The sequence below is a fragment of the Cervus canadensis genome, chromosome 4 (assembly GCF_019320065.1).
Source record: "Cervus canadensis isolate Bull #8, Minnesota chromosome 4, ASM1932006v1, whole genome shotgun sequence".
Classification (NCBI taxonomy): domain Eukaryota; kingdom Metazoa; phylum Chordata; class Mammalia; order Artiodactyla; family Cervidae; genus Cervus; species Cervus canadensis.
In genome coordinates, this window is record NC_057389.1 from 56,696,542 (window position 1) to 56,713,949 (window position 17,408).

The window sequence follows — 17,408 nt, forward strand, 5'->3', positions numbered from 1 at the left end:
ATACATATATGTGTGTGTGTGTGTATGTGTGTGTGTGTATAGCTGATTCACAATGCTGTACAGCAGAAACTAACACACCATTGTAAAGCAATTATCCTACAATTAAAAAAAAATTTTTTTAACTTAAAAAATAGAAAGTGTACTGCATTGTTCGAAAAACATATATACCAAAGGGAAATTTGATAAATAACTGGTAATACAGGCATACAACACAGTATGCTCTTATTAAAGAAGAAGGAGAAAGGTCTATATGTAGTGACTTGGAAAGGCATTTGTTAAAAAATAAAAACAAGCTACATACTCATATGCATAAAATTATCCCATTTTGCTTTCTGAAAGCCTACTTATTTTTAATAAACATAGAAAACACATTCATGCATCAGTTATGTAACTAAAAATTAATTTGAAAAATATTTGGAAGACTGAACTCTAGTATTAATATAAACTAGGGACTCTGGGTGGTGACAATGATGTGTCAGTATGGGTGAGACAATGTACGGCTCTGGGTCTGGTTATAAATAGTGGGGGAGGCTGTGCAGTGTGGGGATGGAGGCATTTGGAAACTTTCTGTACTTTCCACTCAATTTTTCTAGGAACCTAAAATTGCTCTAAAGAAATAAAGTTTATTCAAAAAATATATTTGGAGCATACAGACAAAACTGTTAATGGTGGTTGCCTCACTGAAGGGGAGTGGGTCTGAGGGAAACTTGAATATTTTCACATAAATGATGCTGTGTTGTTTAACATTTACATCAACAATGTAAATGCATATTATTTTATAATATAGCACTTTATACTTTATAGTTAACAAAAAACTATAAAACCTGGGGGATACACACTAAAGCATTTTTAGTGGTTATTTCTGGGGAGAAAAGGAGGTGCTACTCATTTTATTTCAGTTTTTAGAGGTTTAATTTGTTATCATGTTTGTCCTTTTATAATTAGAGAGAGAGAGATTAAAAAGAATACTAGGGCTTCCCTGGTGGCCCAGTGGTAAAGAATCTGCCTGTGAATGCGGGAGACACGGGTTCGATCCCTGACCTAGGAAAAGCCCACATGCTGCAGAACAACTAAACCCCTGCGCCACAGCTACTGAAGCCTGAGGTCCCTACAGCCCGTGATCTGCAACAAGAGAAACCACCGTAATAAGAAGCCTGTGCACTGCAACTAGAGAGTAGCCCCCACTAGCTGCAACTAGAGAAAAGCCCATTCAACAACAAAGACCTAGCATGGCCAAAAATAAGTAAATAAATAAAATTTTTTAAAAACAGACTACTAACCTAGTCTACTTGATCAGTTGTAAGTTAAAAAACTAGCTCAAAAAAACTAGCTGAGACAAAATGTCCCTGGCCCAGGTAGCCTAGACCCAGGACCAGCTACATAACTTGCAGGGTTCACTGCAAAATGGAAATGGGGGGCCCTTGTTAAAAAAAGATTAAGAACTTCAAGATGGCAAAAGCAGAGTATTAAACCCAACAGGGCCTTTTCCAAGTGCAGGGTCCCATGCAGCAGCCTTGCCTGGACCCTGGAGTCCCTTACTGGGTTCCTCCTGCAGCACCCCCGCCTGCCAGTGACCCCTCACACTGCCTGTCCCACCCGAAACTGTGTGAGCCGTCATCGTGCCACTCAGCAAGAACACTGCTTCCGGTTTTCAGATTTTTCTTCTCTGCCTCCCTCCCTCACTTTGTCACAATCTGCGCTTCTTAAAACTTGGCAGCGATCCCAGGCTCTATGTTGCTGTGTCACTTTGCGGCCTTGAGCAACCATTTCTAGACAAGCCGTGGTATCTCTGCACTGAGGGTGTAAAATGGAGGTGCTGTCAGAACACTGCAGGGAGGAGGGCAGGGGAATGACTGTCATCGGAGAGGACCCTCTCCTCTACCACCATCTCCAAGACCATTCCATTTCCTCTAGCAAAGACACTGGGAATCCTATTTACTGTGCTAAGTGCCAGGAGTATTAAAACTGAGAAAATGGTAACACTTTTGAGTGCTTACCATGAACTAAGCACTGTGCTAAGCATTTCACAGGCATCATCTCATTTAATCCTTACAGCAGCCTACAGTCTTTCCTTTTTTACACATTAATAAATCTGAAGCACAATGATGAAGTGGTCCCACAGGGAGCAGAGGGACTATGCAGTGCCACACTGCCTCCCCTAAAGAGCTAACACAAGGCAAAATTTAAACAAGCCTTCCCTTCATTTCACATTTTCTTAGACATGATTAAACCAAGTCCAGGAGAATTACCTAAGAACATTTCCAAGGCCAGTCCCTTTTACAAAAATGCTGCATTCATTACCCTCTTGGTCCCACATTTCTAGACACTCAAGAGTTTCTAACTCCTGGTTTAGGTGGAGAAAAACATTAGGTTGATAGCTCATGAGTTTGTCTTGACATATTACAGGACAGTTTTTGCAGATTCAGCAGAGCTAAGAGGCTCAATAGAGGCTCTGTTCTTAAAAAGGAAAAAAAAACAGACCTTGAGGCGGCTCTCCACTTCTAGCAAGTGAATGAAAGTTCTCCTTCTTTAGCAGGATTGTGGAAGGCCAAGAAAATCTGACTCTAGTCTTTCTGATCTCATTTCCCGACAGTCTTCCACGCCACCCTTCCCATCAAATGTATTCATTCTGTTCACCGATATTATGTATTCTGGTTTGGGGGCACATGTATTATTTCCTTTGGCCAGAACTTTCTTCCCACAATCTATGTACCATCCTTCAATACAGTATTGAATGTCACATACTCTCTGACCTGGTCCCCTAAATTCCCAATTCCATCTTCTGGGCTCCCACAACATATCTGCTATTCATGGTTGCTGAGGGAGGGTTTGGGCCCTGTTAAACAATTAGGAGGTCCCTCTCAGGAAACATGAACCAGCTGACCATGTTTACATAGGGTTTGTATGGATTACAACACAGACAGACTCTGGGTCCCATCCATCCTGGACTGACAGGCCCTAGTGGTTTGTCCCGTCCTTCCCCTCATTGGACCTGCCTATACATGGCACTATTACGGTCCTGACACTGTAATATTTCCATCTTATTTCTTTACATTTCTGTCTCCCCCACTAGATCATGAGAACGGGGCTGTTACATTTAGTATTGTATCTGTATCACCTAGAACAGAGACTGGCCTTAAGAAGGTTCTTCACAAATGCTTGTTTAATGACAATATAGGAGGTTCCAACCAAATTCTACATTAAAGCCAAGCCAAGGAAAGTTCTGTTGGACAGGATAGTCTGATACCTCTTTAGTGTGTGTATGTGTGTGTGTGTGTGTGCGCAAGCGAGAGAGAGAGGAAGAGAAAATATGAATGAATGGATGGATGAAAGAATGGGCATTTTAAAAGAGAATGCCGACAGTGGTGGAGGTTAACGGTAAAGTTCTCAGGACCTGTCTGTCAGGTGGGTTTTGTGAGGACCTTCCTAGTGCCCTTCAAATCACAACCATTTAGAACATTAGTACCCTGGAGGAAAGGTTGTGACCTTGAGTGAGAAAAGACCAAGGAAGCTAATTTATACTCTAAGTGCCTAGAATTAGAGCGAGCACACTGAAACGCTCATCTTCCCTACAGAGATTTCCCCCGGGCAGATATTTAGAATCAATTTACACTTGGTCCAAGAGAGGGAAACGGACACGACACTGATCGTTGACGAAACACAACCCCACTGGCTGCAGACTGAGGGACAGCAGTCAGATCAACATCTTAGTGACACAAGGAGCCTCCAGGGGATGCTGGCCTCTCAGGAGGCTCCTCCACGGGTATCCTGGCTAATCACTGTCAGAAGCAAGAGGCTGATTTAGTCTCCAGTCAGAGCTGCTGAGGGTGCTGGGACGCTCTAGGCTTTGGGAATGCTTAGCCTGTTAGGATCTCAAGGAGGTAGCTAGTGTGAGAATAGATTTGTTATGCAAAATGCTCCTAAAAAACAAACAAACAAATCCTGAGTGCATATGTATCCACAGAATTGGCCTACAATCACCCTGACCCCTGCTCCTGACTCAGGAGGCATCCCTGAGGAATGGTGACATTTAGAAATAGTGACTAAAGTACTCCTTCCCGCCCACAACCGCCAACTCATGCATATACACGGGTCAGGCTCTACACTTTCTTCTTCAAGAAAGTACTAGATATATATTTTAATCTGCTTTCACCTAGACACAGATGCTAGACACATACAGGACACGTGATGGGCAGTGCCCTGCCTCCTGGCATCACCCTGGGGGCAGTGACTTTTCTGCCAGGCCTTTAACTGACTCTTTCCTGAGAATGGACCCAAAGAGGCCTGTCTTCTCCTGACTGCTCCGTGACTCTTGGGAAAATACTCTTAAGCCTGGGACAAAACAGTACGTCAAATCCCTTAACATAACAATGGAGTGGGGACTTTCCTCCTCTCTCCACATTTCCAGCTCTTCCCACAGAGGAGGCAACACCCACCAACCATCCTCCCAACCTCATAGCAATGTGCTAGGAAGGGACTTTTCACGTTTAGCTCCACTTTCTTACTTACTCTTCTCAGAAAAGTTGTCTCATTGGGGAGATTATCATAAGCTAAAGTTTAAATGCGTTATATTTCCCTTTTTTTTTTTTGGTTGTGCCGCAGGCTGCAATGCCGGATCTTAGTTCCCCAAACAGGGATCAAATCAGGCAGTGAAAGTAGCAAGTCCTAACTAACCACAGGACTGCTGGGGAATTCCTCAGATTGTGTTTCTTGACTGGGCCAAGTTAACATCAACAGTTATCGTTCTTTCATGACATAGTGAACTGAAGTGAAGAGAAAGTCGCTCAGTCGTGTCCAACTCTTTGGGACTCCATGGATAGTCCATGGAATTCTCCAGACCAGAATACTGGAATGGGGAGCCATTCCCTTCTCCAGGGGATCTTCCCAACCCAGGGATCGAACCCAGGTCTCCTGCATTGCAGGTGGATTCTTTATCAACCGAGCTATCAGAGAAGCCCTCTTTCATGATATAGCTCTTACCTAATTCTTTGCCTGCTCCAGGTCAGCCTCTGTTTGGTAATCAAACCAGGACAAGTGACCCTCCTCACCAAGGGAGAGTTCTTCCATTCTTGACTTTCTTCCCTTGCACTCAGGAACTTGAAAGCCCTGTCACAGTCTCCAGAACTTCTTTACCAATAACACGCCTGATTCTGAACTTTGATTTTCTCAGTCGGTCCTATGCATCTACTCCTAATTAGCTAAGATTTGGAGAGGGAGGGGGTGATGAATTCATCTCCAGCACACTGTTGACAATTTATAGCTTTCAAAAGGCCTTTAAAGTCTAGTTCACACTGACTACACCCTCTTCAGGGTCCTAATTTGCACCTAACTTTACCTTCACCTACACTGAAACTTACACACACAGAGACACACAGAGCCACCTCTGCCTCATGGAAGATCCTGAGACAGGCAGGATGATGGTGCCCCAAAGATGTCCACGGGCTTCCTCAGTGGCTCAGTGGTAAAGAATCTGCCTGCACACTGTTTATAATAGCCAGGACATGGAAGCAACCTAGATGCCCATCAGCAGACGAATAGATAAGAAAGCTGTGGTACATATACACAATGGACTATTACTCAGCCATTAAAAAGAATACATTTGAATCAGTTCTAATGAGATGGATGAAACTGGAGCCCATTATACAGAGTAAAGTAAGCCAGAAAGATAAACACCAATATAGTATACTAACGCATATATATGGAATTTAGAAAGATGGTAACGATAACCCTATATGCAAGACAGAAAAAGAGACACAGATGTACAGAACAGACTTTTGGACTCTATGGGAGAAGGCGAGGGTGGGATGATCTGAGAGAATGGCATCGAAACATGTATACTATCAAGTGTGAAACAGATCGCCAGTCCAGGTTGGATGCATGAGACAAGTGCTCGGGGCTGGTGCACTGGGATGACCCAGAGGGATGGGATGGGGAGGGAGGTGGGGAACACATGTAAATCCATGGCTGATTCATGTCAATGTATGGCAAAAACCACTACAATATTGTAAAGTAATTAGCCTCCAACTAATAAAAATAAATGGAAAAAAAAAAAAAAAAGAATCTGCCTGCAATGTAGGAGACGTGGGCAGGAGATGAGGGTTCGATCCCTGAGTTGGGGAGATTTCCCTGGAGGAGGAAGTGGCAACACACTCCAGTATTCTTGCCTGGGAAATCCCAATCCATGGAGTCAAAAAAGAGTTGGACACGCCTGGACAACTAAACAATGACAAAGATGCCCTCATCCTAATTCCTGGAACCTATGACTATGTTATGTTACATGGTTAAAAAAGAAAGAAAGAAAGAAAAGCACTTTGCAGATGTGATTAAATTAAGGATCTTGAGCTAGAGTGGTTATCCTGGATTATCTAGGGGAGCCCAATGTAGTCACAAGGGTCCTCACGAAGGAAAGAGCGAGGTAGGAGAGTCAGAGAGTGGGGTTTGCAGATGCTCTGTGTGGCTGTGAAGATGCAGGAAGGGGCCACTGAGCCTGGAAATGCAGGCAGCCTCTGAGAGCTGGAACAGAAAAGGAAACATATCCTCCTGGAGTGCCTCCGGAAGGAATGCAGCCTTGCAAATCCATTGGTTTTAACCCAGGGAAACCCATTGTGGACTTCTGGTTTCCAGAACTATAAGGTGATAAATTTGTACTGTTTTAAGTCACCTAGTTTTGCCATTCGCTATGGCAGCCATAGAAACTCATACAGATTTTGGGATCTGAAAGTGGGCTGTTGCTGTGAAAATTGCTAACAATGTAAAAGTGGCTTTGGAACTGGGCAACAGACAGAGATTTGAGGATTTTGAGGAGCATGGAGAAACTGTCTTGATTACCTTGAAAAGGCTGTTAGTAGAAATATGGACATTAATGACTCTGCTAGAGAGGACTCAGAAGTGAGGATGATGGTAGGGAAAACCTACATTGTCTTGGGGAATACCTAAGTGTCACTAACAGACTGTTGTGGAAATAAGGTCTTGAAAGATGGTGCCAGTGAGGGCTCAGATGGAAATGAGGAACATGTTATTGGAAACTAAAGAAAGTAGATCCTTGTTACATAGTGCAGGAACCCACCTATATTGTGGCACAGTAAAACCCATTTTGTATGTTTGACATCTGGAACTATAACACAATAAATTTGTATTGTTTTAAGTCACAAAGGTTGTGGGAACTTATTACAGCAGAAATGGGAAAGTAATTAGACCCCGACAGTTTGCCTTGGAGCTCAGACAGTGAACAGTTTTCTCCAAATTACCAAACTATTTCCTTTACTTGGCAAGTGGGACAAAGTAACTGTAGTGTGTCATTTAGTGCATAGAGTTCAGAAGCAGGCAGACATGGGTTCGAATATTGCCTTAGCCATTGTTATTCACTGATGAATTCAACAAATATTTATTAAGCACCATCATGTACTAGACAGCTAGCTTAACACTGGGAATATAATAGTGAGCAAAAAACACTAGATGTAAAAAAGGATGAATATAAGGAAGTCATTTAATTCCTACGAGCCTCAATTTTCCTAATATAGAACAAGGGAATAATAATTTCTGTTTTGTTCAAGTAGGCAAGGCATATAAAGTGCTTATCACAGTTCTCAACAAATAACAGCTATCATATCAAGTCTTCCTTTCTCTTGTTCTAAAATACATTTCCCACAGCCCAAGGGGGCAACAGGATGGGATTTAAAGACTTTGAAACTTCAACGACAAAGACCCACCAAATGACCCTCCACATCTCCTTACAAATAGGCATTAGCTGAGGGAAGGGGACTTCTCCTTGGCTCATCAAACATGGTGCCAAGCTCCCAGGCTCAAGGGCATCCACCTCAGTCTGTTTACACATCCAGTGATGCTCTTCTCCCCACAAAACTCTGACATGGAGTTTGGTGTACATCTAATGTAAGTCATTTACACTGGCTGAAGCTTCTAGCCTTGTCACAGACCTTTAGGTAACAGCAGGTGATCAAGGGAACACATATAACATATGTGTACTTAGGTAGGACAGTATCTATGATGCAGAGTTGAAGAAAATAAGAGCGAGAATGTCACCTGACTGCTCAGTGTGGCCCATGATGTCGCCCTAGAGCAATAGCTCTGGACAGGGGACTGGCCTGATGTTGGAAGTAAACCCAAGTTGGCGGGCTTTCTTGGACCATCAACAACAAACTTGTTTGTTCAGACCTTCTGTACAGGACAGGCTGTACTTACTTTTGAAGTTTGTTTGGTTGTTTTTCACATGCAATTGCAGCTATAATCTGGAGGCTTAGGGTACTCTGTTTGGTATTCAGTGCTTAAAGGACATAACTCTAGTAACAACAGACTTCTCATTATTTCTGTTATGTTATGGATTCAAATTTGGTTTCATGAAAGTTACCTTTTCCTATCCTAACCTTCTATAGTTAACCTCTTGAATCTGACTTCTACAAAGCTCTCCATTTCCTTTTTTAATACTGAGCACAAGCACCTTTTCCCCCTTTATCTCCTTTAGTACTGCCATCACGACTGCCTTCTCCAATCCTTCACCTAGCCCACTGCCTTAGAGTCAGACCCTTCTAGGCAGGGAGCTGCCGAGGAAGCTCTTGGTCTCACTGAGCTGGGAGTGACACACATCCATCTCTGCTCCTTGTCCTTTCTCTGACTCTGGGTAACAAGCTCTGAGGGCTGAGGCAGAGAGGGGCTCCTCTCCAACCCACAGGCTCACTTCCAGGCCTCCTGGCACTGAACTCTATTATGACCTTCCCCTAGAGGCCCCTGGTCTCCAGCCAGTGCTTGACCTGAATGTGTTTCTCCAGATTAGGCAGTGACCTTCTCAACTGCAAAGTTGACTGCCTCTGAGAAAGTGAACTTTTCAAGTTCTTTTGGAATCTGGGGTGAGTTGCTCTGAAAATATTTGTCATAAAGATCCATGCTGTTGCTGGGGACTAGCTTTCATTTCTAGTTAACTAGAATCAGTGAGGCTGAGGGCAATGCCTGCTAGAGCTGCAAAGCTGAAAGGCATTACAAGTTATTGCTACCCATCTGCTCTCAACCCTGGCCGTAAATAGGTCTTTCTCATCCAAGCACCTCCCAGGGAGGAGCTCCAAGCCCACCAGTTCCATGCAACCCAAGAAATCTGTCCCACAGAATGAAGTGTGGACTCTCACCCAACACTTCTGCTTCCCCACAAAGCTCTCCAACACACAGGTGGCCTGTCATCTTTGAGCCAAGTCAGGTAGCAGAGTTGGTGACGCCCCCTTCCTTGTGGTCTTTGGACATCTCCCGAGCAGAAACTTGAATTTCCCTTTCAAAAAGGGACTTAAAAGTTCAGCCACCAAGGACAGTGTGTAGAGAAAGCTAGAAAGGAAGGTTACTCAGAAACTCTCCTGTTCCATGCAACACTCAAATAAAAGAAGAATGAAGTGTATTATTTTCTAAAGACATATGCAAAAATTGTTTCTCATGATGAAGTTTGCAGGAACCAGACTGCACTCCTCCTGAGGCTCGTTAGATGGATCGATAATAACCAAGGGAACTGTAATGAGCCTCCATTTCCTGGCCCTGCATTAGCTGCTTCTCTGCATCTGTGAGGCTGAAGGAAACTGTGGCCTAAGGCAACAGTTTCTGCTGCTCCTCTCTCCTCACCACACTCTCCCTCTCCAAAATATATGCTCAGGAGCACACATCTCAGTGCACAAGGGATTCCATTTTCAGGAGGCACAGGATCTGTTGTGGGCCTCTGACAAGGAAGAAATTCTTTTACTATGTATCACGGCCCCAACCCTGACTGTATTCTGCCTATTGAGCCTGGAAGAATGGATGTAGGAAAAATGAGAGCGGTGTGGGGAATACAGGGTGGAGAGAAAGAGCTATCTCAGAATCTATTTATTCAACAGAAACTTTTCAGAAAAAGCAGGAAGGCTTCCTTCTAGTTTTTTATTTACATGACCATTAAAAATAGAAGGTGCCAAGTGCGGTACCAAGTGCTCTTTAAGAAGGAGTTGAAGAAAGTACCAGACAGATGGAGCTAGCAAAGACAAACTTTCTGGCTTCTCCTGGGTAGAGGATTCTAATTCCCCTTCTCACAACACCTTGCTCAGGCCCTTCAGGCCAGGTCAGAACACACAAGATAAGCTACACAGAGAACTCCAACAGACCTGATGAGATCTACACCACCAAGACAGTAAAAGTGTATCTTACACAAGGACTTATTTTTCTCGGCTACTAGCAACCCTAAGGCAATATGGCACTCCTGGACTGTGAGATGCAAGGTGAGAGTGGAGGATACTGATGGGAGGGAGCTGCCCCACCCACATAGATCGCTGATCTTATTTTTTTCCTCCCTGATAAAGATATGCACACATCTCCCAGGACTATCGTTGCCATGACAACAGCAGAAGTTGAGGGTGAGCAGGTTAGTGGAACAGCATGCTTTTTAAATTCTCGGACAAGGCCTGAGGCTGCAGTCACTCATGAAGTGGAAAAATTCATGTTGGCAGTGCTCCTAAATGGATTCCCCCAAATTTAAGGATCATGTCTTCTTTCTGGGGAAGAATCAAAGATAAAGTCTCTGTGGAGACCTTCCATGGGGAGTTGATTTTGTCAGGGAGGTGGGAATCCCTAAGACAAATAAGAGCATGAATCTCCCTATAAAACTAGGGCATGTTAACTGTCCATTTTCCACAGAGTAAAGAGATGCAGCAAACCAGGGCAAAAACAATCCCCCAAGGGCACAAAATGGTGCTTTTTTAAAAGTCTGCTCTATAATAAAGCCTTCCCACAGAGACTACTCAGAACAACTCAGACCTAAATTCTGACGTTGAAAGGTAGACTCATACCTTGAAAAATCCTAAAAATAACCATCGTTTACTAAACATTGCTCTCCAGGCTCTGCAGATGTGTGTACTGTCTCATTTAATTCATGCATCAACCCTATAAGGTAGACACTATTATATCCATTTCAAAAAGAAAGAAACTGGGACTCAGAAAAATAAGAGTCCTAGGAACATACAACCTCTGAGTGGAAGAGCGAGATTTCAAATAGGGTTATTCTGACCTTTGATATGCGGAAGGCTTACTGTTTCTAGTAAGAATCATAAACAGACGCATAAACAGAGGCCTTCATTGCATGGTTTCTAAGCCTCCAAAGGTATGAAACAACCTCAGGAATATTTACCCATAACTCTCGACCAGTCCTCAACCTTAGAGTTCATCAGGGTCACTTAGAGGGCCCCTTAAAACACAGACGGCTGGGCCTCCGCCCAAGATTTTCGGGTTTGACGGGTGTTTGTCAGTGTGGCTCTGGGAACCATCCTTGGAGAAGCCCTGTGCAGTCACTCTAAACTAAGCTTGTCTAAAGAAGCCTCAGGGCCTGAGCTGCCTCACCTACCGAATTAACCTTTCACAGTTCAGCCCCAGGTCCCGGGGTGGGGGGGGGGGGGGGTGCTTGAAAAGCCGTAATGTTATCTTTGGCGGTGCTGTGCCTTTTAGAATTCCCTGAGCTCTTTTGGAAAACAGTGAATATCTCCCACTCCAAAAACAATGTACTGTTGCCTTGGGTCAGTCCTGAGATCCCATGAAATGTGGAAAGAGGAGCCTGGAAGAACCAGCGTGAGAGCAAAGCCGCCAGGGACCCTGAAGCCAGACTGGCTCTCTGGAAGGTACAGACAGTCTTTTCATAATCTCTTGGGATTCCCTCTAGGAACTGTCACAAGAGGGCACTCATTAAAACCTCTTCAGAGACTGCACACTAAGAAGGTTAAAACAGTTGTAAGTGTGAATGGCTGGCCCTTTAATGCCCCTCCCCCACACGTCCTCCATCTGAAGAGGAACTGGGCGCTGGGGCGGGAGCTCAGTCTCACCGAGCTGCTAAGGCAATAAGAAGCCTGTGGTCTAGGCCCGCTCACACAGAAGTGAGGCTGGAGAAAGACGCCAGGAATTGGGATTAGCGGATTTAATGCCTGACTTGTTTATCCTGCGGGAAACATCACCTGGTGATGTCCCCACTGACCCCTTTAGAGCGTGGCATTTTAGCCTCAGCTTCTGTGGACTGTGACAATAAATGAACAGTTTGATGACAAAGCCAAAGGATTCATCAGTGGAGGAAAAACAACTACAAAGAACACATGCAAAGGAGGACTGGGTCACAGCAGGCCTCTCTCTATTCCCACGGCTGGTTGTGTGTATTGCCGGGGTTGGTGTGAAGAAGGTGCTATTTCCAGAGAAGTTCTCAGACACAAGTGTGAGGGGATTTGGGCACCAGGAGGAAGCCTTTTGAAAGGAACTACACCTTCATCATGAAGCGCTAAGGGCAGCAGAATCCGTGAAAGGCAAGCTCTACTCAGGAATGAAAACAACCAAATGTTTTGGAGCATGTTGATGAATTCTTCAGGAGAGTGGCTGGGGTTGGGGGGCGAGGTGTAACGGGACTGTACAGATGTCAGGATGATCCAGACTACTTTAGAGGGTCTGTATCTGGGCTCAGAAGTGAGAACTACTGAATGTTGACCACCATGCTACCATCTAAGGCCACAACAAAGACTACAGGAAACAAAAGTATGCCAGAAAAAAAAAGAGTGAAAAGATTAGACATTTACTAATACTATATGTCAAGCGCTATATTCAGTTCTTTCTTCTTCAGTTATCATGGCAACTGGATAAAAATCAGTGTTATTATTATACCCAATTTACAGATAAGGTAGCAAAGAAAACATGAATTTAACCAATTTGTTTACGCTCACCCAGCAAGTAAGTTTGGAATTGGAATTCAATTCAGATCTGACTTTAAACCATAATCTTAAATCTTTATCCCGTATTCCCTTCAAACAGTGCAGAACATATTTTGAGTCCTAAAACTCTAAAATACCAAAAGAACAGAGCAGAACACAGAGGAGCATCTCTCTGATGTCCCATCACTGGTGCAGAGGTATGCTGAAAAGTATGGGGAGGTCACCCATGGAAGATAGAAGCTCTGTCCAGCTCAGTCCATGAAAACTGTGACTCATGAGTCAACAGCCAGGGATAGCCCTGAAGAGAAGGGATTATACAAGAGGAGTCAGGAGAGCAGGGAAGGGCAGCCATGGCGACTCCTTCTCTATCTTCTGTCAAGAAGATGGGTTCCTTCCTCCTACACTGCTGGTAGGAATGTAAATTGGTGCAGTAAGGCAGTTCCTCAAAAAGCTTAAAATAGAGGTGCCATATGATCCAGCAATCCCACTCCTCGGCAAACACCCAGATAAAACTATAATTCAAAAAGATACATGCACCCTTGTGTCACAGCAGCATGGTTTACAACAGACAAGACATGGAAGCAACCTAAATGTCCATCAACAGATGAATGGATCAAGATGTGGTATATATATATATACAATAGAGTACTACTCAGCCATAAAAATGAATGAAATAATGCCATTTGCAGCAGCGTGGTTGGACCTCGAGATTATAATACTAAGTGAAGGAAGTCAGAAAGACAAATGCCATATGATCTCAGTTATATGTGAAATCTAAAATATGACACAAGTGAACTTATCTACAAAACAGGAACAGATTCACACACAAAAAGAACAGACCTGTGGTTGCCAAGGGGGAACAGGGCTAGGGGAGGAATGGATTGGGAGTGTGGGGTTAGCAGATGCATACTATTACATAGAGAATGGATAAACAACAAGGTCCTACTGTATAGCACGGGGAACTATATTCAACATCCTATGATAAACCATAATGGAAAAGAATATAAAAAAGAACGTATGTATATGTATAACTGAATCACTTGGCTGTACAGCTGTAAATCAACTATACTTCAGTCATTTTTTTTTTAAAAGATGGGTTCTTAACATCGTTTTGAATTTGAAGGAGAGTCCTGGGCCAGATGCAGATAAAATAATCTATAAACAGTTCCTATTTCCCACTTGCCTAGGAATATACACCAACTAGCACCATCAATGAAAGGGAGAATGTATTCAAAGTTAGTTCTGGACTCACCAGCCTGACCTGCAAAGTCTCTATGAGAACAAGAAAAACCCTGAAATGGAGGCAGGATGGTAGGGCATGATTTCATGGCACTGCTTTGATTGAGCAGTTCTCACCTCTCAGATGCCTCCCATCCTGCAACGGTTGGCAGTCTAAAACCACTTCCTTCTCCACCACATTATGCCATCACTGGCAACTGGGGTTGCAAATTTGTCAATGAACTATTTTATGTTCTCCCCCTTGCCATCTGGAATATTAGCTCTCTAATGAATTGCTTTAACTTAGGCGTTTGTTTTTTTTGACAAATGTGACTTTTAGTTGAATTATACAACATTCATAAATAGCAAATGCTGGCTGATTAGAATCAACGAAAACTCTTAAGAGCTGCCAGCAAAAATGGGCCCTTAGCTGCACATGTTACTTGCACAGCCTAATCATTTGAAAGGCACCAGATTATTTTTGGAAAGAACTTTTTACACATACACTTATATAATCTGTTATGCATGTGAATATACATATATATATATATATATATATATATATATATATATATATATGTGTGTGTGTGTGTGTGTGTGTTCGAATTTGGGTGGATTCTTGCAAGCCAGCCATGCTATGAATAGAAGAATTAGAGACACTTGGATTAGAAGTTAGGCACACTTAGGTTTGAATCCTACCTCTACCACAAACTGTGAACTTGGGTATGTTTCTTAACCTTTCTGTGTCTCTAGCTCCTCTTATGTAAAAGAGAGATAATAAATCCCATGCAAGACTGTCTCAGGGAGTAAATAAGATCATCCACGGCACAGTGTCTGGATACAGTGTGTCTCAAAAATTAGTAACTATTATCACCACAATGATGTTCTATTTATAGAGGATTATGCTAGACAACATTTGGAATCTCTATATTTGTTCCTTTCTGAAAATTGCCACCAGGATGGGTCTCCAAAGCCATATTTACATTATATGACACTGCTTTAGTGACTGGGCAAGCTAAGGAAAATAAAGAAATGTGAACTGGGGAAATTTTTTAATGCTCACCCAGCCACTGGGTTCTTGATGTCATCTGGCAGATCCTCTTTCCTGAAAGTTTGGATTAGGAATCAGTTCCCACTGGTCCTCTGCACTAAGAAACTGCAAGACTGGTCATGTTTGGCAACGTGCACGTCAGGGCAATAAAAGTCAGTCTACTGAAAGATGTGGATGTCGGGAAAGGAGGACTGACTGAGACTTGAAGTCAGAGTGGTGCCTTGGTTCTGACAAGTTTTCCACTTCCACGAGAAACTCCATTTCATCAGTCTATCTATTTATCAATCTATAGTCTCCCTTTTGTTTACTACTTGGAGTGGATTTCCAACATCTTTAACCAAAAGATCTTTGCTAACAGTGTCATCTCTGTGCATGAGGCCACCAGATCTTGTCTGTGTAGCTCAGACAGACTAAGTATTTGACATGTACCTGGTTATTACAGAAAAGAAATTTATGCACACACACACCCTTATGTTACCTGTTTCCAACCATTGAGGTACATTAAGAAGAAAATCAAAATACTTGTGTATAATGATGTACATAAGGAAGTCACGCAGGTAAGGAAAAGAAGAAAGAATTAAAAAAGAGTCACTGATATTCCTGGTCTTACAATAACAGGTCATCTGATGACTTTCCAGAACTCAAACAAAAAGGGCGAGACCCTGGGTCTTTACCTGGTGTCGCACTGGATACTGTTGGCCACTGCTGATCGGGTCCCCCTGGACCAGCCCGGAGAATGCCAGCCTCCTCCAGATGCACAGAGCTGAGTAAACACACAGACCCAAATAAAAGTTAGACCATAATTGTCTTTCCAGCTCTCCTTCCACCCTCAGAAAGTGCTTACATCTCTGGAGGCAGGACTGCAGCTCACAATTTCTACTCGTGCTTAAACTGAAGCAATTACTATTGAGCAGCCACCTTGCATAAAATGCAAAAGCATTGCTGACTTACTGCCTGCTACACCATGCAGAAGATAAACGTGTTTTATCTTTATAGCAATTTTGGTTTTCATTAAAGCCGTGTGGTGTTCATTAAATCTAACAGGAAGCCCATCAGAGGGCTAAAAATGCCACTTTATCATCTTAATGCTGAAGCAGATGAAGAGAGCTTATTTTCAAAAGCCCCATGTTTCTTTTGCTGGTTCTCTGATTTCTGGGTTTTCTGTAGGACAGAGGAAAGCACAAACATTATTTGCTGGTAACTATAGTATTATTCCAGTTTTGCCCAATTATTTCCTAACTTTATTTTCTGTTTCATCATTCTTTATTTTTTCCTCAAAGAAAACCCACCCTACATATCCTGGGACTAGAGAAAGTTTATCATCACCATTCATGGACCCCAATTCAGAAGAGATTAACTCCACATGAAATACTGCAAAGGAGTGAGACATGAACTGGGAGATCCTTAGAGGTAAGCAGAGATAGAACGTAAACTGTTCATGGGCAGAGAGAACATCATATTCATTTATGTATGTGTAATGTAAGCACATATGAAACTCTCAAATATTTTTTGGATGAAGCAAGGAATGAATGGGACCCTAAGAATAAATATCACCCAAGAAAACCGTCAGCAAAATAAGAGAACTCTCTGAAACTAGACATTGATTCACCTTGGAAATTAAGTTACTGAAGTAAAACTTAGAGGACAACTGCCTGAAGAGGTCATGTGACTCAAAAGAGCAGGCAAACTTGAAATATTATGGGGGAAGTTCTCTCAATTCAACATTCTTTTCCTTTTTTTGGGCCACATCATGCGTCCTGTGGGATCTTAGTTCCCTGACCAGGGACTCATGCACCCTTAGCAGTAAAAGATCAGAGTCCTAACCACAGGACCACCAGGGAATTCCCAATATCCTCTTACTCTTTGACTTCAAACAACATATCTGGTAGAAATTCACTCAATAAGCTCTGCTCTATTGCTGTTCTTCCCTTCATCTATATACTAGAATTTTCTCTTTTTTCCAAATATTAATATCATTCAGGTACTGCTGAAGGTGTTGCTGGAGCCTACCAACAAATTATGTGGATTCAATTAGATTCTCTCTGAAGATATAACTACCCTGGGAACCAGCTCAGCTCAAGCAGAATTTTCAAAGGACAGGTACACAATATCTGAGGCTAGAAAGGTCAGGAAGCCAAGCATATGCATGAAAAAGATGAGTATTACTTAAGTTCACAACTTAACATACGTTCCATGTGCTACACTGTGAGGAATAAATAACTTTTAGTTTTAATTTTTATTTCCTTTCTTATCCTACTTGAATCTTATGACATCTTAGTTGAAACCTGAATAGAAGCACATATGGCTTTTTTTCACTTGAAAATGGAATAAGGAAGTGATATGTTTTAGCATTTTATTTTAATATAGTTTTAAAGGTGAATCTTATAGCTTTGGTACTTTTCAAATAAAGTACTAATTCAACTGGGAGATAAAGAGTTGGTAAC

At 42.7% G+C, this 17,408-nt stretch overlaps 3 protein-coding genes and 2 pseudogenes across 12 annotated transcripts in view; all 5 read right to left on the reverse strand.

Annotated features, from left to right (window-relative positions):
- The window catches only part of LOC122439810 (protocadherin alpha-C2), a 183,427-nt gene that overhangs the window by 14,587 nt on the left and 151,432 nt on the right, over nt 1-17,408 (reverse strand). For all 10 annotated transcript variants that reach the window (XM_043465272.1, XM_043465275.1, XM_043465269.1 and 7 more), the window contains exon 3: nt 15,639-15,727. In XM_043465272.1, the coding sequence (XP_043321207.1) occupies nt 15,639-15,727 (89 nt within the window). The remainder of the gene's footprint in view (nt 1-15,638; nt 15,728-17,408) is intronic.
- LOC122439812 overlaps nt 15,667-17,408 on the reverse strand; it is a 127,321-nt pseudogene continuing 125,579 nt past the window's right edge.
- LOC122439814 (protocadherin alpha-3-like) overlaps nt 15,668-17,408 on the reverse strand; it is a 159,354-nt gene continuing 157,613 nt past the window's right edge. Inside the window, 1 exon segment of the mRNA XM_043465281.1 lies at nt 15,668-15,727. The gene's annotated coding sequence lies outside the window, so the exon portion shown is untranslated.
- The window catches only part of LOC122439813, a 119,124-nt pseudogene continuing 117,389 nt past the window's right edge, over nt 15,674-17,408 (reverse strand).
- LOC122439811 (protocadherin alpha-6-like) overlaps nt 15,686-17,408 on the reverse strand; it is a 132,164-nt gene continuing 130,441 nt past the window's right edge. Inside the window, 1 exon segment of the mRNA XM_043465280.1 lies at nt 15,686-15,727. The gene's annotated coding sequence lies outside the window, so the exon portion shown is untranslated.